Source organism: Bufo gargarizans, chromosome 7, assembly GCF_014858855.1.
Source record: "Bufo gargarizans isolate SCDJY-AF-19 chromosome 7, ASM1485885v1, whole genome shotgun sequence".
In the NCBI taxonomy this organism is placed as follows: Eukaryota; Metazoa; Chordata; class Amphibia; order Anura; family Bufonidae; genus Bufo; species Bufo gargarizans.
In genome coordinates this window covers 19,236,034-19,261,922 of record NC_058086.1, presented here as the reverse complement: position 1 = coordinate 19,261,922, position 25,889 = coordinate 19,236,034, and the positions used below count along the sequence as shown (strand labels likewise).

General features: G+C 46.1%; 1 protein-coding gene across 1 annotated transcript in view; it reads right to left on the bottom strand.

The window, feature by feature from the left end:
- The window catches only part of STAB1 (stabilin 1), a 318,385-nt gene that overhangs the window by 77,743 nt on the left and 214,753 nt on the right, over nt 1-25,889 (bottom strand). Inside the window, exons 49-51 of the mRNA XM_044300459.1 lie at nt 11,987-12,109; nt 8,517-8,576; nt 846-1,022 (exon numbers count right to left, since the gene is read on the bottom strand). Of these exons, the coding sequence (XP_044156394.1) occupies nt 846-1,022; nt 8,517-8,576; nt 11,987-12,109 (360 nt within the window). The remainder of the gene's footprint in view (nt 1-845; nt 1,023-8,516; nt 8,577-11,986; nt 12,110-25,889) is intronic.

The window sequence follows — 25,889 nt, the reverse complement described above, 5'->3', positions numbered from 1 at the left end:
TGATCCAAACATAAAGTAGACATATGGGGAATGTAAAGTAATAACTATTTTTGGAGGTATTACTATCTATTATAAAAGTGGAGAAAATGTAATTAGGAAATTTTTCCAAATTCTTGGTAATTTTTTTTTTATAAATGAAAATACATTTTTTTGACTCAATTTTACCACTGAATTATCAAGTACAATATGTGACGAGAAAACAGTCTCAGAATGGCCTGGATAAGTAAAAGCGTTTTAAATTAATTACCACATAAAGTGACACATGTCAGATTTGCTAAAAATAGCCTGGTCCTTAAGGTGAAAAATGGCTGCGTACTGAAGGGGTTAAAACTGTGAAACTGTGCAATCCATAGAATTACCATATAGAAGTATCTTTAGTGATCCATGTAGAATGGCCATGCTCCATTCAGTCATAGAGCAGTGAGAACTGACCCTTGTTAATTATCTCTTTTGTAACAAGTATATTAGATGTGTGTTCTTATAACACCATTTATACCTAAAATGTACGAAAATGTTATAGGATATAATGCAATACGCCGACCTGTACCTAGATGTTCTTAAAGGGGTATTCCCATGGGATAATGTTACAGAATCTCATATCATGGTCCCTTCAGCTTTTCCCTTACACAGTGGTGTTCCGGTTACCCACTGTGCACAGAACTGCAACACAACTCCAAGTGAAGTTGGCAGGCCAGGTGCAAGGCTGTAGGAATCCACTGTGTAGGTAATTGATAGGCTGAAATACCCCTTTAAAATATATAGCAAGTCAGAAACCAGGAAGCCTATGCTGCTGGTTAGACTGACATAGAACAGTAGTAACTTTAAACTTTTTACAAAGCACCTACCATTGTACCCCGTATAATATGGAATTTTAGATAAGCCTCCAACTTGTCTTTGTGGTCTTCATGGTACAACCATTTCTTTTGTTCTTTGGGAAGAGAATCAAACGCTTTGTCCGTAGGCCACAACACCGTGATCGGTTGATGAATTTTGTCCTGAACCACAGGCATCAGATTGGCAGTCTATAAAAATAATAAAAAGTGAATAAACTACAAAAATTATCAGGGCTTTAGTAGCTAATTGGTAAAGCAGTTATCTGGGCAAAAGAGTCCAAGGCATTGACAATATAAGCTGCTCATGTGTTTCACAATAGACCACAATTCACCATAGAGCAGTGCCTGCCTTGAACTGTTTGCACTTTTGACTCCTTGGTGTATCAAGGTGGAACCTATCCCAAGACAACACTCCATCCACATGGATACACTAACAGGGGTTATCTGGTTTAGAAAACTTATTTTAAAATATCCTAATAGGAAATGTAAAATTATAAATCTGATTCCTTTGAATAATTAGCCTGAACATCTCTTTAGCTCTGGAGGACCTAGAACATTCATGGATTACACACCATGTACTGCTAGATTCCAGTGTGGTGGCACTGCAGGGGAACTGAACCTGCTGGTCTCTTGCTGTGGCAAGGGGGTCCCTGAGAAGAAAAGCTCATTTCTTATCTGTCTCATTGGGAGACACAGACATTGACCATGGGTATAGCTGTTGCCACTAGGAGGCAGACACCAAGCACACAAAGTGTAAGCTCCTCCCTCTTCAGCTATATCACTTCCTGCAGGGACCAAGCTAATCAGTTTTAGCTTAGTGTCTGTAGGAGGCTGACTTTCCTGTTTTGCAGGTCTACTAGTTACTAATTTTGTCATTTTTTTCCTTCTTGCCGGAAGCTTCAGGCAGTCCGGGTAAAAACTGCCTGCACTCCCACCCAGGAGACGGGACCTCTGTCTCCTGCCAGAAAGCACATCACCACAGCCGCCCCAGCGAAAGTCCCCTCTGTTTCGGTGTAGCGTCCCTTGCCAAGGGGACGCACACCGAAGGTGGTGATCCGGCTGGAGTAAGGAAGGCAGAAGACGTCAGACAGGTGAGTAGGAGCAGTGCTCCCCTCCACCCTCCCTCCAGTAATCCCCTCAGTATCACCTCTAGTGCCCCTCTCAGTGCCCCTCTCCAGGACCCCGGCCAGTATTCCCTCCTCCCCACGTGTGGACTTGGCAGCAATCTCCTTTAAGGGTTAACATACCTGGGACGCTGCTGCAGCAAGGGGGTGGCTGCTTTCTTTGTACACGCAGCGCGTCTGATGCGGCTTCCCGGGCTGACAGCGTCCTCTGAAGCACACTGGGAGAGGAGGGGGCGGAGTTTACTCCCCTGAGCGCTGCTTCCGGGTCGGCGCATTGGTTCTGGGGCAGCCGGGGCCGTTGTCAATAGAGGCCCCGACTTCTGTGCGGCCTATTCATGCAGGGTCCGCCCCATGGCTTACTGTCCCTGGCCAGTATCTGAGACGGCTGGGAATGCCGGCGTGCTTCCAGCGAGCGTAGGAGGCATGGCCTGAGAGCAAGGCCTGAGAGTGAGGGGTGTGGCCTGAGATGATGGACGGACATTGGAGTCGGCAGCATTTGGGGGGGCTTGTGTTCGCCCCGCCCTCACGTCAGCAGCAGAGCAGTGGGAGAGTGGTCTCTGCCCACTTCTGGATTTTTAAGGTTCCTGGCGGGAAATGAGGGTCTGACTGGCATTTGGAGGAACACAGGCTGGGTAAATGTTGTTTGTCCCTTCTTGCAGGGCCTAACCTTCCCATTTGCCTTATTGGGGTGACAGGGGTGTCATTATGTCTGAACCCAGGTTCCGAAGCAGGCGGTCCCGTTGTTGCATTATTTTGCCTGCGCATCATGTCACGCAAACTTTCAATCCCCTAAGTCAGACTCCCTCTACTTTGCGAGTGCTGCACCGCCATCAAGCGGCTCGGCTCCGGACCCATTGCTAACCGCTGCACAACCTACGGAAGAACCGGAATGGGCGTGTTCCCTGTCTAGGGTGGTACAGGATGTCTCCAATACCAATAAAGCTATTGTGGATATATTGGGGCGTTTGTCGGCAAGGCAGTAATCTGAACGGTCCGACTCTGGGGATCATGGGGCTCATGCCCATCGTGGCCGCCCCACAAAACGGGCCAGAACTTCCTCCCCCAAAAGGGTTTATGTGTCTCCCGTGTCCTCGGCCTGTCCTCCTCCTGTTAGAGAGTCTCACTCCGACATGTCCTCAGCTGAAGAGGCATGTTCCGAGGAGAGAGGGTTAGATGAGGATGTTGGGTTTTTCCTTTAGAAGGTCCCGTCGCTCGCATAAGTGTTTCCCCAACCACCAGAAGTTTGATTCCTCTCTCTTCAAGGAGGGGAATTTTTCAGATAGACGTTTTATGTTGCCAAAACGCTTTAACGTCCTTCATCCTTTTCCGGAGGATTTGACTAAGAAATGGTCAGCTCCACCTATAGTGGACGCGCCAGTTTCCCGCTTGGCTAAACATACTACCTTGCCAATGGCGGATGGGGCTTCTTTTTCTGATGTCAAAGATAAGAAGCTGGAAGCGTTTGCAAAATCTACCTTTGAAGTAGTGGGCACAGCGCTGCAGCCGGTGTTTGCCTCTACATGTGTGAGCATGGCTATGGGGGAGTGGGCAAATAACTTACATCAGGGTCTTGAGTCGAGAGTCCCCTCGGAGGAATTTACTGATGTGGCCCTGCAGCTCTCGCATGCCAGTGCATATATTTGTGAAGCATCTTTGGACGCGGCCAGGTTTATGGCTCGCTCGTCAGTACCTGTTGGTACCCTATGGTTTTCATGCTGGGTGGCAGATAATGCTTCAAATCGGACCCCGACGGTCCCAGACTTTTTGGTAAGCGCCTGGATGAGATCATTTCGGACGCTACAGGTGGTAAGAGCGGAAGCCTTTTTTTTCGTCCCTTTCAGAGTTTTTCCGGCCCCAAGGGAGCGTCCCATAAGTCTGCCGCAGGCCAGAAGCGCAAGCCTTCCTTCAAGCCGCGGCCTTCCTGACATTCCCATCAACAGGGCTCCAAGTCCTTTAACCTTAAGAGCTCCGTTGCATGACGGGTGGCTCCTGGTGCCCTCCATTCGGGTGGGCGGCCGGCTTCATGTCTTTCGGCATGTTTGGCTGGCTCACTTCTCAGATGCGTGGGTGAGGGAGGTCATTGCAGAGGGCTACAAGCTGGATTTCAAATCCTCCCCTCCGTCTCATTTTTTTTGGGGTCGTCTCCAGCAGCCTCTCCCGCAGCCGCAAATACTTTTTTTCTGTCAATTTGCATGCTGCTGCAGCAAGGTGTGATTGTTCTGGTTCCTGCGCAAGACTGTTTTCAGGGGTTTTACTCCAATCTCTTTGTGGTTACCAAAAAAGAGGCAACCGTTTCCTTTGCGTCCGCAGATTCCGGATTGAGTCACTGAGGTCGGTTATTGCGTTCATGGAACCGTGGAAGTACCTGTCCTCGATAGACATCAAGGATGCTTATCTTCAAATGCCCATATGCGTCAGTCATCGAGGTTTCTCCGGTTCGCAGTGGGTCCATTTCACTACCAATTTGTAGCCCTCCCGTTCGGCCTGGCCACGACTCCCAGGGTCTTTACGATAGTTCTGGTGGCAGTCATGGCCCTGCTCCATGTCAGGGGGATCGTGGCGACGACACCTTAGACGACATCCTGATGAAGGATCCGTCGTTCCAGGGGACGGCAGACAGCCTGAGCATAGTCCTGGACACCCTGGAGCGCTTTGGATGGATTGTGAACAGACAGAAGTCTTTTCTTTATCCATCACAGCGATTGACTTATCTGGGCATGGTACTGGACACTTGTCAGGCCAAGGTGTTATTGCCATAACAAAAAAGCCAGTGGAAATAATATATACAATTTCATATCACTTTATTATGTATAAAAAAATAGAGAGAAAGGGCAGGATGGAAAATGTATACAGAAAAGCGAAGGGCATATATTCCACTAGACTGTCATGTATCCCCACAAGGCTAATAAGCACTAACCAGGTACCAGGTCAATGCTGTGTCTCACAAGCACCCAATGTATGCCCTGGAGGTGATATAAAATATACACACCCCAATGTGTGTTTCATGGATGTTAGTGAGATCCACAGCCTACGTCTCCTGACGAAGCCGTTGAGGTGAAACGCGCGTCGAGGTCCTGCGCTTATGGCTATTATATCCATCTGGGCTTGGTCATGTCTTCAGGTACGTCTTAGGATAGAAGTGTCTATTAAGAAATCATGTTAGACACTGCCATATACAGCATCTATATTAGGCCTATATTATTTATCAGGTCATAGATATTTTATCATGTGCTGTGTGAGATTAGGCTGTTGACATACTGGTATCATGCACCATATATATATGCCGATTATGGTTACCATAGATGTAGGCTGTGGATCTCACTAACATCCATGAACTATTCCTTGATACAATTGTGCTATATTATGCAAATTTCCATTGGGGTGTGTATATTTTATATCACCTCCAGGGCATACATTGGGTGCTTTTGAGACACAGCATTGACCTGGTACCTGGTTAGTGCTTATTAGCCTTGTGGGGATACATGACAGTCTAGTGGAATATCTGCCCTTCGCTTTTCTGTATACTTTATCCATCCTGCCCTTTCTCTCTATTTTTATACATAATAAAGTGATATGAAATTGGATATATTATTTCCACTGGCTTTTTTGTTATGACATTGTATGTTATTCCAGGTGGAACGTTGTGCTGTCAATTATAGACAGAGAGGTTTTTTGTAGGCTCACAAGGTGTAATAGCTTCTGGAAAAAACATTGTTGCAGCCAGCTGTGGTTCCCATTCGTCGCTGCATGCGGGCTCTGGGGCACATGGTTTCTGCCTTTGAAGCAGTTCCCTATGCTCAGTTCCATACCAGAGCGTTTCAGCGAGCCATTCTCTCCAGCTAGGATCGCTCCCCAGCCTCATTGGATCGGCTAATGCGTCTCCTTGCCCCAGTGCGTCGGCCCTCAGATGGTGGATGGTTTCTCCGATATTGACGTTGGGTCGCTCCTTCCTTCCTTTCCGTTGAAAGGTGTTAACAATGGACGCAAGCCTCAAGGGCTGGGGGGAGTGTTGGAAAATCTCTCTGTTCAAGGGGTATGGTCACGCAAGAAGTGCTCCCTTCCAATCAATGTTCTGGAGTTGAGGGCGATTCGGCTCTCTCTGCGACATTAGGACGACCATCTCCACGGCGGTACCCAGAGCCCGACAGTCATGGAGGAGACGGCGCTGATTCTCAGCTGGGCGGAGAAACATGTTCCGGCACTCTCAGCAGTTCACATACGGGAGGACTTGCTTTTGCAGGGGCCGATCTTTCACCCGAATTTAGGGTCACGGCATGGCTGTTGAAGCCACTGTACTGAAGGCTCAGGGTCTTTTGGATGCAGTGGTCCAGACTATGATTCGTGCCAGGAAGCCGTGGTCTTCCAGAATCTACAACCGCACTTGGAAGTCCTACTTTAGTTGGTGCGAGCAGAGACGGCTGTCTCCCGTTCGTTTTTGTTTGCCGCGACTTTTGGCTTTCCTGCAGTCGGGCTGGCTCTCAGCTCTTTCAAAGGGCAAGTGTTGGCTCTCTCCAAATTTAGCTTCGCTTCCAGAGGTTCAGACTTTTCTACAGGGGGTGGCGCATGCTGCGCCCCATTTCAACCTCCATTAGATCCTTGGGATCTTAATCTAGTGCTCAATGCTCTCCAGTCTTCTCAATTTAAGCCTTTGCAGCAGGTGTTGATGCGCTTCATGTCTTATAAGGTGGATTTATTGGTTGCAATTACTTCTATCCGTAGAGTGTTGCAACTCACGGCTCTGTCATGTCGGTCACCCTTCCTGATCCTCCATCAGGATAAGGTGGTCCTTCGCCCTGTGCAGTCCTTCTTGCTGAAGGTAGTGTCGACATTCCATCTAAATAAGGAGATTATTCTTCCTTCATTTTGTCCGGACCTGTCTCATCCTTGAGAACAGTCGCTCCATACTCTGGATCTGGTGCATGCAGTGCGTATCTATCTGTCCCAGACGGCATCTTTCAGGCGGCCGGATTTCCTATTCGTGATTCCAGAGGGGTCAAGACAAGGACTGGCAGCGTCAAAGACTTCCATTTCCAGATGGATTAGTTTGGCTATTGTGGAAGCGTACCGCATTAAGGACCGTGCCCCGCCCTTCCGGGTGACTCCTCATTCGGCTCGGGCAGTGGGGGCCTCTTGGGTGATGCATCACGGGGCTTCGGCCCTTTAGGTGTGCAAGGCAGCAACCTGGTCGTCTTTGCATACTTTTTCTAAGTTTTAAAGGGTGCACACCTTTGCATCTTCTGACGCTTCTTTGGGGCGTAGAGTTTTGCAAACAGCGGTTCTCTGATTGGGAGGGGGGTTGTAGTTAAGCCCACCCCCAGGGACTGCTCTGGAACATCCCATGGTCAATGCTTGTGTCCCCCAATGAGACGGATGAGAAAACGAGGTTTTTGTAGTCACCATAAAATCTGTTTCTCTTCCGTTTATTGAGGGACACAGCTCCCACCCAGTTTTTTTGTTTATGGGCCTTTTCCGGCCTGTGCGGTCCTGGGTTTGCTCATAATGTGATTTTCTTATGTCTGGCTTCTCCTACTGCTTTTGCATTAAACTGATTAGCTTGGTCCCTGCAGGAAGGGATATAGCTGAAGAGGGAGGAGCTTACACTTTGTGTGCTTAGTGTCCTCCTCCTAGCAGCAACAGCTATACCCATGGTCAATGCCTGTGTCCCCCAATGAACGGAAGAGAAACAGATTTTACGGTGAGTACAAAAATCTAGTTTTTTTAGGACTCAAAAGGTTAGTAAAAAATGCACAATGCAACCTCTTTAAATTCTCCTGTCTATTTCATTAGATTTATATTTTCTCTAAGACTGGTCATGCAGAAACATATTGGCCAAACCTGCAGATTTTGGTGGGACCAGATGACCATCTAAAGTGTATGGGGGTGCCCCTACATTCTCTTGTCAGTAGAGGTCAGTTGCAGCAGGGGTTGAGTAAATTGGATTTTATCAGCAGTGTATGGCCAGATTGATGGTCCAATAAAGTTTTCATTCCCAATAAAGCAAACAGACACACGAGGCCACTAATAACTATCTTACTATTAGACCTATAAAAGAAATCTAGAGCCGCAAATCCCAAGTCCTTGCAACATCAAAAATAAGTACTGGGACATTTACATCAGATGGCCATTCCAGCCTCATTGTGTCATACCCACTTAACCAATGGATTGATTGTAATGCATTAATGCCAAAGCTGTAACTCCTAAAGAATCCCCCTCTGTGTGCAAATGTTTTGTGGTAGAGAAAATAAGCTCAAAACATTCCATTTATGGTTTCATTTACAATTGATTTCCCGCACCCTAAAATGGTTCTAAATTGAGAACTCTATGGGAGCTTTATCATAACTGGTGTAAAGTGGAACTGGCTTAATTGCCCATTGCAGCCAATCAGATTCCAGATTTTATTTTCCAAAGGAGCTCTGAAAAATAAAAAGTGGAATCTGATTTGTTGCTATGGGCAACTAAGCCAGTTTTCCTTCACACCATTTTTGATAAATCTCCTATTTTTCTGCACATTCGAGAAAAACCAAGAGAAAACGCTTACTCAGCATGAAACACAAGTTACCTGCAGAAGCTGGATGAATTTAGAGTAGCCGTATAACTCAGCGGCTTCACTTATATTTAACTGCAGATAGATAATAGAATGATTAAACGTAATGCAATAAATACATTCTATAAAGAAATATTCATAAACAGGATCAAACACTGTAAACTACAATATGCCCTTTTTTTTCCAGTCTAAGGCCTCTTTCACACGACCGTTTTTTTTTTCCGTTTTGCGGGCCGTTTTTTGCGGTCCGTATACGGTCCGTATACGGAACCATTCATTTCAATGGTTCCGCAAAAAAAACGGAATGTACTCCGTGTGCATTCCGTTTCCGTATTTCCGTTTTTCCGTTCCGTTTAAAGATAGAACATGTCCTATATTTGGCCGCAAATCACGTTCCGTGGCTCCATTAAAGTCTATGGGTCCGCAAAAAAACTGAATGCATACGGAAATGCATCCGTATGTCTTCCGTATCCGTTCCGTTTTTTGCGGAACCATCTATTGAAAAAGTTATGCCCAGCCCAATTTTTAATATGAAATTACTGTATACTGTATTTGCCATACGGAAAAACGGAACGGAACAACGGAACGGAAACGGAACCACAACGGAAGCAAAACACGGAACAACGGATCCGTGAAAAACGGACCGCAAAACACTGAAATGGACATACTGTCGTGTGAAAGAGGCCTAAGTAGGTCCAAATTTCTGAGCAATTACCAGTAATCTTAATAGTGGTCGGAGGTCTATTTTTCTGATATAGAGCAGCAAATCCCGTGCATAGGCATAGTGTTACAGGACTTGTGCAGTGGCATTATATTGATGAACTTCAGATTAGGTCATCAAAATCAGATAGGCAGGGGTTCGACTTCCAGGACCTTCATGATCAGCAGTTTGAAAGGGGTAGCAGTGATCATGCGAGAGCCCCTTCTGCTTCAAAATTACCTGTGCATCGTCCCATTTGTAGAGGTAGTGCAGTGTACACTGCATTACCGTCACAAACGAGATGGTATGCAGGTAAATATTAAAGAGGACATAGCACTAACATAAGTGCCGCAACCCCTACAAACAGCTGATCCTCAGGGGTGTCAGGAGTCGGACCCCTGCACAACCCCTTTAAATTCACTTCTTTCTTACTGGCCTCTCACAATCACAATTGGCACAGTTTGAAATAAACTTTGTTCTTAAAGGGATTCTGTCATCAGATTTAACCCCTCTAACCTAAACATATGCTCATGTCCGGAGTAATAATAAGAATCCTAAGCTGGCCTTATTAAACCTCACTGTGGCTCTATTTGCCCAAAGAAACAGGTTTTTATAACCTGTCAATCACTTACTTAAGGTGCCCAAGGGGAGGTCCATTAATACAGGGTGCCCGGCCGGCACCTCTCGCTTTCAGGTGCCCAGCGCCGCCTTCCCTGTCTTCAGCGCCGCCTTCTACAGCTCAGCGCCGCCTCCGCAATCCTCCCCGTCCCTCTGCCAGATCCCGCGCCTGCGCACTAGGCGCAGCCTGATGTGCCTGTGCGGACTCCTGTCAGCAGCTTTGTTGAGCGACGTGCACATCAGGCTGGCGCATGCGCACTTCTTTTAACAAAGCCGCTGCCAGGAGTCCACACGGGCGCATCAGGCTGAGCCTAATGCGCAGGCGCGGGATCTGGCAGAGGGACGGGGAGGATTGCGGAGGCAGTACTGAGCTGTAGAAGGCGGTGCTGAAGACGGGGAAGGCGGCGCTGGGCACCTGACAGCGAGAGGTGCCGGCCGGGCACCCTGTATTAATGGACCTCCCCTTGGGCACCTTAAGTAAGTGATTGACAGGTTATAAAAACCTGTTTTTTGGGCAAATAGAGCCACAGTGAGGTTTAATAAGGCCAGCTTAGGATTCTTCTTATTAGTCTGGACATGAACATATGTTTAGGTTAGAGGGGTAAATCTGATGACAAAATACCTTTAAAGAGGAGGACCTGTCACCTCTCCTGATATGTCTGTTTTAGAATATACTTGTATTCCCCATGCAGTAACAATTTTGGGGCGTCTTTTCGTATAACTCTGTGTTGTGCTCTTCCTCTGTTACTCCTACATGAAATTTATGAATACATTGTCCCTGCACTGTCAGCACTAAAGGTGGATTTACACTGCCCGATAGACTGGAAGATTATTGAGTAAGAACGCTCCTGCAAATGCTTATTCCCGACAATCTGCAAGTCTAAATGTGCCTCGATCACCTGATGAATGAGTGATATGCTTGTTCGTCGGGTGATCCTGTTGTTCGTGCAGGCACACCAATTATTGTTTCTGGGCAGTAGATCATGCTGTCTAAACAGGGTTATGACCACTCTACAATCCAGCAGCGGTGGTCGGGTTTGCACACTATAGGAAAAAGTGCCGGCCTCTATGCGGCCTGGGATGAAGGGAGGGCGCTTTTTTCTATAGTGTGCAAGCACGTCCCCCTCTGCTGGATTGCAGGGTGGTCGTAACCATGGAAATGAGCAGTGTATAATGTGATGGAAAAATGAAGCCAGCAATGTAGACAACATGGACAATCACAATACATTAGTAAGTGCCTTAACTTTGTCTACAAGATAAATGCCATTTGCTGAAGTGAGACAACCCCTTTACATTTCTCTATTGAACCCAGAACATTAAAATAAGCAAAAAACATGTCAGTCACGCTGCCACAGAAAGTGCTGTGCATCAGTAATACTGCCTCCCCATCCTCATGGCAGAAATTCGTGGCTCATGCAACTGCGGCAGGTCCGCACACAGATATGCCCCATTCAAAGACAGTCGCATCAAGATGTGACATGTATGAACTGCATTTCAAAAATAATGGCGTGCAGATTTCACGCTGTGTGAACATACCCTAAGTGAACATTGCTGTCACGTTCTCTGACAGATTAACAGTATTGGGACACCTAATCATCAAGGAACCCTTCTATCGCTTCTCTGCCTTTTGGCTAAGATCAAGTGTCGTATCAAGGAACCCTTCTGACAAGAGGAAATATTCCAGAGATCACTTTCGTCCACCCTCTCACTGCATTAGCTCCTATAAAATTGGGTATTTGGTTTAAAATATTTCCACAGTCTCCTCTGTCCTGAAGCGAGGAGCCATATGTGGCTGACAAGATCTTGGCAACTCTAGAAACTTTTGTGCACAAGGGATGTCTTAACATTACCAGAACCAGTAGTCAGGACCTATCACCTGCAGATAACACCAGGGTAAGGCATCACAATATATATTTAATTGGGTTCTTCACTTTTACCATTCACTGTGGCTCAGCATCTTCTGTAATATCCAAAAATGGCTTTCGTCCTGGAAAAGACTGGTAGCGCTGCCGCACAGGACATTTTTCATTTATGGACATCTAATCTGACTTGACTATACTCTTACATGTTCCTTTTGTGAGAGTTCTCTATTTTCGGTAGTTCTTCAACTTCAAATTCAACTGTTTGCAATTCACACTGAACTTTGTATAAATAACGACATACTCACATTCTCTGAACCGTTTATAGGAACTTCTGGGATCAAAACCTGGTCAATTATGTGGAAAACTCCATTTTTTGCCATCTTATCACTCTTAGTTATTCTTGCAAAATCATTTAAGTACACTTCACCCTAAAAATAATTACATTATTTCAGCATATACGCCATATCGGGTCAAGATAAAGAACAAACTATAGGAGACATCATGCAAGTTATGAATGAATTGATCAAATCTAGATTAAGTCTGAAACGACTGCCTAAATAATGAGACTACCTTGAATGTGAGAACATGAGACTGTGGGCCCACCATCCAGCTACACTGTACAGAAGCATATGCCCCTTCATTGAGCTGTCATTTTTCGTTTCTGAGCCTGAGCTCACAGGAGGGCCAGCTCCACCATGAAGGAGGTTAAATAGCGGTTGTTTTACAGGAATTAAAGGGAATCTGTCAGCAGTATGGTTGATGCAAAACTGCTGACAGACATTCAGTGCATTTGGAAGGTCTTTAGACCCTTTCACTTTTTTCACATTTTGTTATGTTGTGGCCTTGTGCTAAAATCAAACAATTTCAAGCTTCTCACCCATCAATGTGCAAGCAATACCCCATAAATAGGAAGTGAAAAATGAAATATTTAAGACATCATAATCAAAATGACAAACCGTACATAATCTCACAGTAATGTTTTGACATGCCACTGAACGAGAAATGTCTCAGATACAATGTAAGATGTACGTTTCCAAGCATATACATAGCATAGTTGCAATTATTACCAAGACAATGGATAGTCTACATAAAAGGCAAGGCATGGCATTATGCAGAAACATATTTATTCACATGAAAAAGAAAAAAACTAAACTTAAAACTTTTAATAGTTTCTAATAAACAATGAAAATGACCCCACAAGAATTATTGAAAAAGATAAATATGCCCACAGAAAAGACTAGTGTGACTGGATATACCGTAATGGATATATGGGCATCACAAAGGGCAAATTGTGTACAGGTGATACCATAAACACACAAAATAGTAGTGTATACATAGACAAGATTCTTAGCCCCTTCGTATCATCTCTTCCATCTTATATACTAGATACTACAGATCTCATTAAGAAAATTGAAAATATTACAGTGGATGACAGTATATACCTTGCCTCTATAGATGTGGAAGCATTGTACAACAGCATACCACACCAGTGTGGTCTAGAGGCAACTGAATATTTTCTAAAAAGCAGGGGTATACAATATAGGACCCATAATCATTATGTATTGGAAATCCTTGAGTTCATTCTTTTACACAATTATTTTCAGTTTGATGGCTAACTGTATCTGCTGCCCTATGATCTTTAAATCCACCTTTCCACTAGTATCACCTATCAAATGCGAGATTTTTCAAATTCAAACTACGTCGGTAAAACGAAGAGTGAACTGAGATGGAGGGTAGGTGATTATCTTGGAGACACTAGTCACCATTGTGACAAACCTGTAGCACACCATGTCCTTGAATATCATAATGGGGACTATAGGACACTTAAATTTCAAGTAATTGGGGTGATCTGGCGATCCCCTAGGGGTGGTGATTGGGACAAGAGGATCCTCTGCAAAGAGGCCCAGTGGATACACCTCCTCAAAACAGTGTCTCCCCTGGGCCTCTTTTCTCTAATCTCTCCCTTGCTTCTGTATAGTTTTGGTTTTGTTAATAATAGTCTGGTCAGTCTATTTGAATTTGTACACTAGTTAATCTGCCCATTGTATGTGACCAGGATAGGTTACCAGTGTACATCTATAACAATCAATCTAGGGATCCGGGGATTATAGATATCTCCCTTCTTATCCTTTAACTCAACATATGAAAGTAGAACAACCTTTAACGTGCATGGCAACTTATTTTCTATATTCAGTTGCTTGCATTCCATAGCGCTCCCCTGTGCGTTCCACAGACCGAAAGTGCTTTTCGTTCACCGGAAGTAGACTTTTTCTCTGGTGGGTGCGCAAACTCTGGCGTTATTTTGTATGAGACCGGTCCTGGAGACACATCACTCATGTATATGGCCTCCTATCAGTAAGACTCTCCACCTGATCACATAGTATGTGTGTTAGGCCTCATGCACACGACCGTTGTGTGCATCCGTGGCCGTTGTGCCGTTTTCCGTTTTTTTTCGCGGACCCATTGACTTTCAATGGGTCCGTGGAAAAATCGGAAAATGCACCGTTTTGCAGCCGAGGCCGTGATCCGTGTATCCTGTCCGTCAAAAAAATATGACCTGTCCTATTTTTTTGACGGACAACGGTTCACGGACCCATTCAAGTCAATGGGTCCGTGAAAGAACACGGATGCACACAAGATTGGCATCCGTGTCCGTGATCCGTGGCCGTAGGTTGCTTTCATACAGACGGATCCGAAGATCCGTCTGCATAAAAGCTTTTTCTGATCTAAGTTTTCACTTCGTGAAAACTCCTTTCCGACAGTATATTCTAACACAGAAGCGTTCCCATGGTGATGGGGACGCTTCTAGTTAGAATACACTGCAAACTTGGTACAAGACTGCCCCCTGCTGCCTGGCACCACCCGATCTCTTACAGGGGGATATGATAGCACAATTAACCTCTTCAGGTGCGGCACCTAAAGGGGTTAATTGTACTATCATATTCTCCTGTAAGAGATCAGGGCTGCCAGGCAGCAGGGGGCAGACCCCCCCCCTCCCCAGTTTGAATATCGTTGGTGGCACAGTGTGTGCCCATCGCCCCCCCTTCCTCCCTCTATAGTTAAAAATCGTTGGTGGCACAGTGTGTGCCCATCGCCCCCCCCTTCCTCCCTCTATAGTTAAAAATCGTTGGTGGCACAGTGTGTGCCCATGGCCCCCCCTTCCTCCCTCTATAGTTAAAAATCGTTGGTGGCACAGTGTGTGCCCATCGCCCCCCCTCCCTCCCTCTATAGTTAAAAATCGTTGGTGGCACAGTGTGAGCCCACCATCGCCCCCCTCCATCTCCCCCCCCCCCCATCATTGGTGGCAGCGGAGTTCCGATCGGAGTCCCAGTTTAATCGCTGGGGCTCCGATCGGTAACCATGGCAACCAGGAAGCTACTGCAGCCCTGGTTGCCATGGTTACTTAGCAATAGTACAATAGTAGAAGATTCATACTTACCTGCTTGCTGCTGCGATGTCTGTGATCGGCCGGGAGCTCCTCCTACTGGTAAGTGACAGTTCTTTAGCAATGCACCGCACAGACCTTTCACTTACCAGTAGGTGGAGCTCCCGGCCGGTCACAGACATCGCAGCAGCAGGCAAGTATGAATCTTCTACAATTGTACTATTGCTAAGTAACCATGGCAACCAGGGATGCAGTAGCTTCCTGGTTGCCATGGTTACCGATCGGAGCCCCAGCGATTAAACTGGGACTCCGATCGGAACTCCGCTGCCACCAATGATGGGGGGGGGGGGAGATGGAGGGGGGCGATGGTGGGCGCACACTGTGCCACCAACGATTTTTAACTATAGAGGGAGGAAGGGGGGGGCGATGGGCACACACTGTGCCACCAACGATTTTTAACTATAGAGGGAGGAAGGGGGGGCGATGGGCACACACTGTGCCACCAACGATTTTTAACTATAGAGGGAGGAAGGGGGGGGCCATGGGCACACACTGTGCCACCAACGATTTTTAACTATAGAGGGAGGAAGGGGGGGGCGATGGGCACACACTGTGCCACCAACGATTTTTAACTATAGAGGGAGGAAGGGGGGGGGCGATGGGCACACACTGTGCCACCAACGATTTTTAACTATAGAGGGAGGAAGGGGGGGCGATGGGCACACACTGTGCCACCAACGATTTTTAACTATAGAGGGAGGAAGGGGGGGGCCATGGGCACACACTGTGCCACCAACGATTTTTAACTATAGAGGGAGGAAGGGGGGGGGCGATGGGCACACACTGTGCCACCAACGATTTTTAACTATAGAGGGAGGAAGGGGGGGCGATGGGCACACACTGTGCCACCAACGATTTTTAACTATAGAGGGAGGAAGGGGGGGGCGATGGGCACACACTGTGCCACCAACGATTTTTAACTATAGAGGGAGGAAGGGGGGGGCGATGGGCACACACTGTGCCACCAACGATATTCAAACTGGGGAGGGGGGGGGGGGTCTGCCCCCTGCTGCCTGGCAGCCCTGATCTCTTACAGGAGAATATGATAGTACAATTAACCCCTTTAGGTGCCGCACCTGAAGAGGTTAATTGTGCTATCATATCCCCCTGTAAGAGATCGGGTGGTGCCAGGCAGCAGGGGGCAGTCTTGTACCAAGTTTGCAGTGTATTCTAACCTGAAGCGTCCCCATCACCATGGGAACGCCTCTGTGTTAGAATATACTGTCGGAAAGGAGTTTCACGAAGTAGCTCATATCCGACAGTATATTCTAACGTAGAGGCGTTCCCTTGGTGATGGGGACGCTTCAAGTTATGTTCGGGTGTCCGCCTGGCCGTGTGGAGGCAAGCGGATCCGTCCAGACTTATAATGTAAGTCAATGGGGACGGATCCGTTTGAAGATGACACACTGTGGCTCAATTTTCAAACGGATCCGTCCCCATTGACTTGCATTGTAATTCAGGACGGATCCGTTTGGCTCCGCACGGCCAGGCGGACGCCAAAACGACTTTTTTTTCATGTCCGTGGATCCTCCAAAAATCAAGGAAGACCCACGGACGAAAAAACGGTCACGGATCACGGACCCACGGACCCCGTTTTTTCGGACCGTGAAAAAAAACAGTCGTGTGCATGAGGCCTGTTTGTGTGCATGTGTAGCTTCACCTCCTTCCGGCACGACATGTCCCGCAAGGAGTGCCATTTTCAAACACAGGGAATACAGTGAGTATAAAAGAGGGAGTTTTTGGCATACATCTGCGCCTATTTTATCTTTTGTAGTCACCATCTGTGACCTTATGTCCCCTGATGAACCATTGCTATCCTGAATTGGGAAACGTGTCGGGGCTCAGCTTGACAATCTATCCAGGGCTTCTTAAGCATGCATGGGATAGGCATATGGCCATCCTTCTTATAAGATAGGGCCAGGGGCTATCCATAGTATTCAGTATATTGGGCAGACTAGATGGGCCAAATGGTTCTTATCTGCCGACACATTCTATGTTTCTATGTTTCTTAGGGCATTTCTGAGGGTTTAGCCACCGAGAAGTGGGGGTCGCCCCTTTCGGGGCGGGTGCTCCGCTTCTAGGCAGGGATAGCATACAGGGACAGGTCATCTCTCGACAACACTTCTCCTGTGACATTATACCCTGGTGGGCGCTTTTCTCACATCAAAGGAAACTTGAGTAACTCCAGCAAGCTGCATCACTATCAAACCTCGGGAACCATGAGTAACTATAAAAATCAGCCCACATCTAAGTGTGTTTATATGATATCACCTGTACACAATTTGCCCTTTGTTATGCCCAAATATCCATTACGGTATATCCAGTCACACTAGTCTTTTCTGTGGGCATATTTTTCTTTTTGAATAATTCTTGTGGGGGTCATATTTATATTTCTTTCTTTTTTTTTTTTTGCATAACTCCTCCTATAATACTATTGTGAGCAGCTTAGAAACATATTTATGTAACATATACTTATGTAACAACACTAACTGGGGAGGGGGGGTAGAAGGGTAGGGAGAGATAGAAGGGGGAGTGGGGTGCGGTTATAATGGAGATTTAGTGGGTTCCCCATCTCACATGAGGGACTATCAGTCTATAAGGCTTGGACCTATTAACTAATATATTCTGTTAAGGCAAGGTGTCTATATCGTCTCCAGTCTGGAATAGGTGAGGGGTACGCACAACCGAATGTGCTATTTGTTCTAATCTGTAGACCTGATTGCATTTCAGTTGCTACAGTGACAAGGGGGGAGTCAACTCTGATTTCTAATAAGAGGCTACTACTGCAATCACCACTACACAGATGTGTTGACCCAGGCGCTTCTTATCCGCCATCAAAGTCACCCCCTCATATAACCCCAATAAGGCTCCCAAAGATCTCAGTCAAGGTCTCCTCTATTTTCTCCCAGAAGGGCAAAGCCACCAGATATGGAAAAAGTTTCCCACATCACCAACACATCTGGGAAGGCGTTGTTTCCCACATCACCAACACAAATGGCTGGTTGCAGGAAAAATTTTGTGTAACCTCACTGGTGCATAATACCATCGAGTCAAGATCTTATAGTAGCTTTCTTGTAGACGCACACATCTTGCTATTTTAGGAGTGCCAGCATATATGTCAGCTCCCTGGGGTAAAGGATGTCTCTAAGGGCTCATGCACACGACCATTGTTGTTTTGTGGTCCGTTTTTCACGTATCCGTTGTTCCGTATCTGAGATTTTTTTTTCTCTGATTTAAGTCCTCTTCTGTTCCGTTATTCCACAAAACATATCCGTATGGTTTTCGTATGCGAGCTGTTTTTTGTGGATCGGAAACAGAAACAGTAACTTATTAATCATCAAACACATGAGCAATATGGGCTGGGCATAGCATTTCTACCGTATGGATCCTAAAAATACTGATGACATACGGATGTGTTTCCTGTGCGTTCCGTATTTTTTAGCGGACCTATTGACTTGAATGATTTGCGGACAATAGAACATGCACTCCTTTTTTGCAGAACGGAAATACGGAAACGGAATGCACATGGGAGTACCCTCCGTTGTTTTTGCGGACCCATTGAAGTGAATGGTTCCGCATATGGTCCGCAAAAAAAACGGAACGGAAGCGGAAAGTAAATACGTTTGTGTGCATAAGCGCTTGCTCCCAATGAGATAAAAAAAACTATAGGTATGCGGCTTATTGTATTCTAGCATTGATGCGTATATATTGGATATTATCTTAGTAGGGGGTCTACGGCAGTGGTGGCGAACCTATGGCAGGGGTGCCAGAGGCGGCACTCAGAGCCCTCTCTGTGGGCACCCGCACCCTGGAAAAATTCTATGGTATACCAATATGCCTTAGACTTCTGCCATTCATCAGCACAGGCAGCACATTGAATGTAGGCAGGCTACTATAGCTAAATGATAAAGTACATGGAAGAAATACTATGGGACTGTAGGATTCATGTTAAATTGCCGTGTTGGCACTTTGCAATAAATATGTGATTTTTGGGTTACAGTTTGGGCACTCTGTCTCTAAAAGGTTTACCATCACTGGTCTACGGGATAAGACCATAGATTCAAACTCAGTTGGTGAAGTATGACTTGACGAAGGTTGTCTCCCTTTTAAATAGTGTATCACATGCACCAAATGAAAATGGGTAAATGAGCACATCGCATATGACTGCTGTAGTGACTCTAGGTTCATTTTCCTGTCAGAATAAAGATACACTATCGGGGTGCATATCTTTCTATTGGTCTCTGTAACGGTGGCCTGGAACTGCGTTGGGGCGTCTTTCAGCACATCTCTCACTTGCAGTAGGGGAGAGAGGGTAGGAGACAATAGTTTACTAGAAAGAGCAGTGTGCCAAGTTGTTGCTATAGCCCTAGTTAGAGGATCCATAGAAGCACTCGCCATCCGCTTATACCTTGAGGGACTCAGCAGCAACAATCTGAGGGGGACTAGCATACCTGCTTGTTCTGCCAGGAGGTCAGGCCTTTCACCATCATCCCTGAGCCACTCCAGCCCTCTCATCCCCTTGACCGCTTTATAATACATGTGAAAATTAGGGACACCCAATCCACCTTTTGAACACGGTTGAGAAATCAGAGAATGGGGCAAGCGAGGCTTCCCATTGTGCCACAGGAATCTAGTGAGTATTCTCTTAATTTGCAGAAAATATGACCGGGTGTACCTCTGATAGAGTGTATGTAGGATGTAGCTTTACGCTTTTTAATTTGTGAGAGCATGAATCTCGAGGCATCGGCATATGCATAGTAACAAAAGCGGGAAGATAGATATAGCTTAGCAGTGCGGGTAATTAAGAGATTTTTAGCTCTGATCTTTGGCAAAAATAGCAGCACGTGTTAAGTGTTTGTTTTGGAGTCGTGCTGGATCCGCCTCCCATCAGGTGCACTGGGTGGGGTCATTAGTTTAAATGGCTCTCAATTCCAGTGCTCTGAGCGGGTTGTAGAAATAAGTCTGGCCTAGGAAGCAAGCAAGGAAGGAAGGTTTTCTGTCCCAGCTCTGATAAGATAAGTGTGGTTTCTGTTCTTGTTGTTTGCTGTTTTAGTTGTGTTGGTATCATCTCTCCCATCCAGGTTCTGTGCGAGCAGGCTGCTCCTATTTCCCCTTTTCACCATCTCAGGGAATTTAGGGTGTATTAGCCCAGGCACGAGGACACAGCATTCCTGCCACCAAGGTCTGCCTGTGGGCTGAGCAGTGCAGGGAGAGAGGTCAGGGATTAGCTAGGAGGTGACCCTTTCCCTGCTTCTCGCTCAGAGCCTGGTTGTTGGTTTTTCTGTGTGTCTGAGTGCTTGTCCGCCGTGACATCTAGGCGTGAAAGTACCTCCTCCGTCAGTGTTTTTTTTGTGGCTCATTTCCAGAGTGGATATCTTCTTATGCAATTCCTGAATTGCCTGTTCCCTTTGTCTCTTAAGATGGGAGCCCAAGGAAATCAGCTTACTCCTCACCACCGCTTTACAGGGAGTGCAGAATTATTAGGCAAATGAGTATTTTGACCACATCATCCTCTTTATGCATGTTGTCTTACTCCAAGCTGTATAGGCTCGAAAGCCTACTACCAATTAAGCATATTAGGTGATGTGCATCTCTGTAATGAAAAGGGGTGTGGTCTAATGACATCAACACCCTATATCAGGTGTGCATAATTATTAGGCAACTTCCTTTCCTTTGGCAAAATGGGTCAAAAGAAGGACTTGACAGGCTCAGAAAAGTCAAAAATAGTGAGATATCTTGCAGAGGGATGCAGCACTCTTAAAATTGCAAAGCTTCTGAAGCGTGATCATCGAACAATCAAGCGTTTCATTCAAAATAGTCAACAGGGTCGCAAGAAGCGTGTGGAAAAACCAAGGCGCAAAATAACTGCCCGTGAACTGAGAAAAGTCAAGCGTGCAGCTGCCAAGATGCCACTTGCCACCAGTTTGGCCATATTTCAGAGCTGCAACATCACTGGAGTGCCCAAAAGCACAAGGTGTGCAATACTCAGAGACATGGCCAAGGTAAGAAAGGCTGAAAGACGACCACCACTGAACAAGACACACAAGCTGAAACGTCAAGACTGGGCCAAGAAATATCTCAAGACTGATTTTTCAAAGGTTTTATGGACTGATGAAATGAGAGTGAGTCTTGATGGGCCAGATGGATGGGCCCGTGGCTGGATTGGTAAAGGGCAGAGAGCTCCAGTCCGACTCAGACGCCAGCAAGGTGGAGGTGGAGTACTGGTTTGGGCTGGTATCATCAAAGATGAGCTTGTGGGGCCTTTTCGGGTTGAGGATGGAGTCAAGCTCAACTCCCAGTCCTACTGCCAGTTTCTGGAAGACACCTTCTTCAAGCAGTGGTACAGGAAGAAGTCTGCATCCTTCAAGAAAAACATGATTTTCATGCAGGACAATGCTCCATCACACGCGTCCAAGTACTCCACAGCGTGGCTGGCAAGAAAGGGTATAAAAGAAGAAAATCTAATGACATGGCCTCCTTGTTCACCTGATCTGAACAATCATCAAATGTGAGATTTACAAGGAGGGAAAACAGTACACCTCTCTGAACAGTGTCTGGGAGGCTGTGGTTGCTGCTGCACGCAATGTTGATGGTGAACAGATCAAAACACTGACAGAATCCATGGATGGCAGGCTTTTGAGTGTCCTTGCAAAGAAAGGTGGCTATATTGGTCACTGATTTGTTTTTGTTTTGTTTTTGAATGTCAGAAATGTATATTTGGGAATGTTGAGATGTTATATTGGTTTCACTGGTAAAAATAAATAATTGAAATGGGTATATATTTGTTTTTTGTTGAGTTGCCTAATAATTATGCACAGTAATAGTCACCTGCACACACAGATATCCCCCTAAGGCTACTTTCACACTACCGTTCGGCTGTCCGCTCGTGAGCTCCGTTTGAAGGGGCTCACGAGCGGACCCGAACGCTTCCGTCCAGCCCTGATGCAGTCTGAATGGATGCGGATCCGCTCAGACTGCATCAGTCTGGCGGCGTTCAGCCTCCGCTCCGCTCGCCTCCGCACGGACAGGCGGACAGCTGAACGCTGCTTGCAGCGTTCGGGTGTCCGCCTGGCCGTGCGGATCCGTCCAGACTTACAATGTAAGTCAATGGGGACGGATCCGTTTGAAGATGCCACAATATGGCTCAATCTTCAAGCGGATCCGTCCCCCATTGACTTTACATTGAAAGTCTGGACGGATCCGTCCGAGGCTATTTTCACACTTAGCTTTTATATGCCAAAATAATGCAGACGGATCCGTTCTGAACGGAGCCTCCGTCTGCATTATTATGATCGGATCCGTTCAGAACGGATCCGATCGAACGCTAGTGTGAAAGTAGCCTTAAATAGCTAAAACTAAAAACAAACTAAAAACTACTTCCAAAAATATTCAGCTTTGATATTAATGAGTTTTTTGGGTTCATTGAGAACATGGTTGTTGTTCAATAATAAAATTAATCCTCAAAAATACAACTTGCCTAATAATTCTGCACTCCCTGTATGTGCCTCCCAGATGACCCCTGACAGTAGTTGAGGAGAATCATTTAGAGTGAAATACTCCTCCAGGAGGTTTCTAATATCGGCTAAATGCTCCGGCTTATCCAGTAAAGTCTCATTCAAGCGCCAGCGGAATTCGCTCGTTGTGAGTTGCGGAATGAGGAACTCTAAGAAAACCGGGGCATGGTCCGATAAGAGAATGGAGTCTATTGAGGTAGAAACACATTGGGGCAAGAGAGGGGCGGGGACAAATAAATAATCTAATCTCTGGTATAATTTGTGCGCTGTAGAGTAGAACGTGTAATCCCTATCCGCAGGGTGCATCACCCTATAAATATCTGTCAAGCCCATCTGGTGTAGGGATGTCCTCACTCTCCTCAGGGTTACCTGGGAAAGTGCTGAAGTTACTTTAGATGTATCTATTCGAGGTTCCAGGGCCGCCAGTTTAATGTCACCTCCCAAGAAGACAATACCCTCTGCGAAGTCAGGAAATAGTGAGATAGTTGACAACATCCAGGTGGATTGACCATCATTAGGAACATACCAAGTTGCCAAAGGTACACATTTGAGAACCGATCACCTCCTTAATAAATATATAATGACCTAAAGGGTCTGAGAGGGTCGAACGCACCACAAAGAGAAGTTTATTATGGATCGCTATACTAGTCCCTTTAGTGTGGGACTCTGCTGAAGCGCTATAAAGCCATTGGTTGTATATTATTAGGTGGTCGAGGTGCGGAATATGCCCAGCCTTGAAATGAGTTTCTTGCAACATCACTACGTCTACATGCTGTTTATGTAGCATATGACATATTTGGCTTCTCTTGGATGACGCATTCAACCCCCTCACGTTATAGGAACAAAGTTTTATAGATGCCATAACGAACAGTTGGGAGAGCGATATGCAGAAAATACATTATATAGGTCCTCCATCTGTTTCTTTGGGTAGGTAACTTTAGCTATAGCCAAATTGTTTCCTTGCATATAAAGTGGTGAGTTGGAGGGAATAGACAGGGAAAGGGAGAGGGCGGGGGAGGGGGGGTACCAAACATATAAAATAACAAAGCATAAAAAGGACAGCATATTAATCATCCTACTTACAGGTATTAACTGATCCCGGGTTGTCCCAGGCAAGAGTGAAATGAAAAACATATATAACATCCTACCAATGTTCCACTGTAACTTAGTATCCATAGACAGTTGGAGGGGGGGGGGGGGGGCAGGGACGTAAGCTGTCGAGAGGTGGATCTTAGGTAATTCGGGCCTTCAAGATCGGGGAGGCTCGGGATATGGTCAACTTTCCCCCCAGGAAAATGTTGTGCAAATCCCTTCATAAAAAAAAACCCAACAATAAAAATAGAAAATAAAATTGTAGTAAAGGGATCAACTTTGCAGATCAAATGAGTGTAAAAACAACGATAAGTGCAACTTAGAACAAAGGGCTAGTCCCTGGTTAGGACTTTTAGGGAGCCTCTCTCAGCTGACTTACTGAGGGTGAGGCCCCTAGAGAGGTAGCGACTCCAACAACGGCTAGGTTCTGGGGCTTGTAAATATAGCAGAGAGCCTGCCAGTACCTCAGTCCGGGTTAGCTTGGAGATGGTTCGGAGACAGCTTTCTGTGTTTCCTCTTGTGTCTCAGCGTGCTTCCAGGTGACCACGGCTCTATGATTGGGAGCTCCGGTAAGGATGATAATTCCCTCGCAGGGTTCCAATCTTCTACCTGCAAGGCCTCGATATCTAAGGCAGTATACACTCTGGGGAGGTCTCCATGGGCCCTGACGACTAGCTTCTTATCCGGGAGGTTTATAAGGAGGCCGAAGGGATGTAACCAACGGTATGTCAGTTTCTTTTCCTTGAGAACCTCTAGCAATGGTCTTAACAAACGTCACTTCTGCAGAGTTAGTGAGGACTAATACATTTTAGTTAGGAAGTCCTGATAGATGGACACAGCAGAGTCTGCAAATGTGAGGAAAGGCGCCAGTCGAGCAGCTTTCAGAATCCTCTCTTTCACCTGAAAGTTTGCCAGCCAGCACTCTATGTCTCTGGACGGCTCGTTAAGCTTAGGTGGAGGGCGCAGTTCCCTATGCGCTCTGTCCATGGTAAGGTCGACTGTGTTATCAGCCCCCAGCAACAAGGTAAAAAAGTCCGTCATGATGGAATCCGCTGGAATGGATTCGGGAAATCCCTTCAGACGGAGATTATTTTGGCGCCCTCTGTTGTCTTTATCCTCTATCATATTGTAGAGAGTGTTGATGTGAGCTTGAGCCGTGTCCAAGTTCTGGGTCACCGCTGTATTGAACTCAATCAGCGCTGTCTGGTTAGACTCTAAGGCCTCAACTTGTTCCCCCAGCTGGAGCAGATCTTTCTGCATGTCCTTTAGCTTTTGAACCAAATGGTCCGTAGCTTCTGCTAGCAGCATTCTCATAAATGATCTGGAGACGGGTCTCTCATCTCTGATATCTCCCTTTCTTTCTCAGACTTATCTGCTTTTCCTCTTGATTGGCGTGGTGTCTTACCCAGTGCCATCTTGTTTTCTTGGCGCGTCGGCACCGACTCTGCTTTCCTCAAGAATTTCTCGAGCCTGGAGCTTAGTTTTTGAGAACCAGGGGTGTCCTTCATCTTATGTCTCCTGGCCTTGCCTATTTCCAAGCTGTAATTAATAGCTTAAGATGTCTGCTTTCCAGCGATCCACAGCGAAGCTCACTTACATGAGTGCATCTAGCTCCGCTGCTCGACTCCGCCCGTGAAAACTGAATTTTAGACATTTTTTAAAATTCATTAAAATGTAAAAACTAAAATTATGTGTGGACATAAGTATTCAAGTTTTGCTCTGGGGCCTCCCATTTCTTTTGATCATCTCTGAGATGTTTCTACATCTTGATTGGAGTCTACTTCCGGTATTTTCAGTTGATTGGACATGATTTAGAAAGACACATCCCGCCTATATAAGGTCTCACAGCTTACAATGCATTTTGGGGCAAAAACCAAGCCATGAGGAGGAATGAACTGTCTGTAGAGCTCAGAGACACAATTGTAGGAAGACACAGATCTGGAGAAGGGTACAAACATTTCTGCTGCACCGAAAGTTCCCAACAGCACAGTGGCCTCCACAATTCTGAAATGAAAAAAAGTTTGAAATGACCAAGGGCTTTGGTGAAAGAGGTGACCGAGAACTCAATGTTCACTGGCAGATCTTCAAAGATCCTGTGTGCAGATGGGAGAAATTTCCAGAAGGTCAGTCCTTACCGCATCACTCTATCAATCTGGG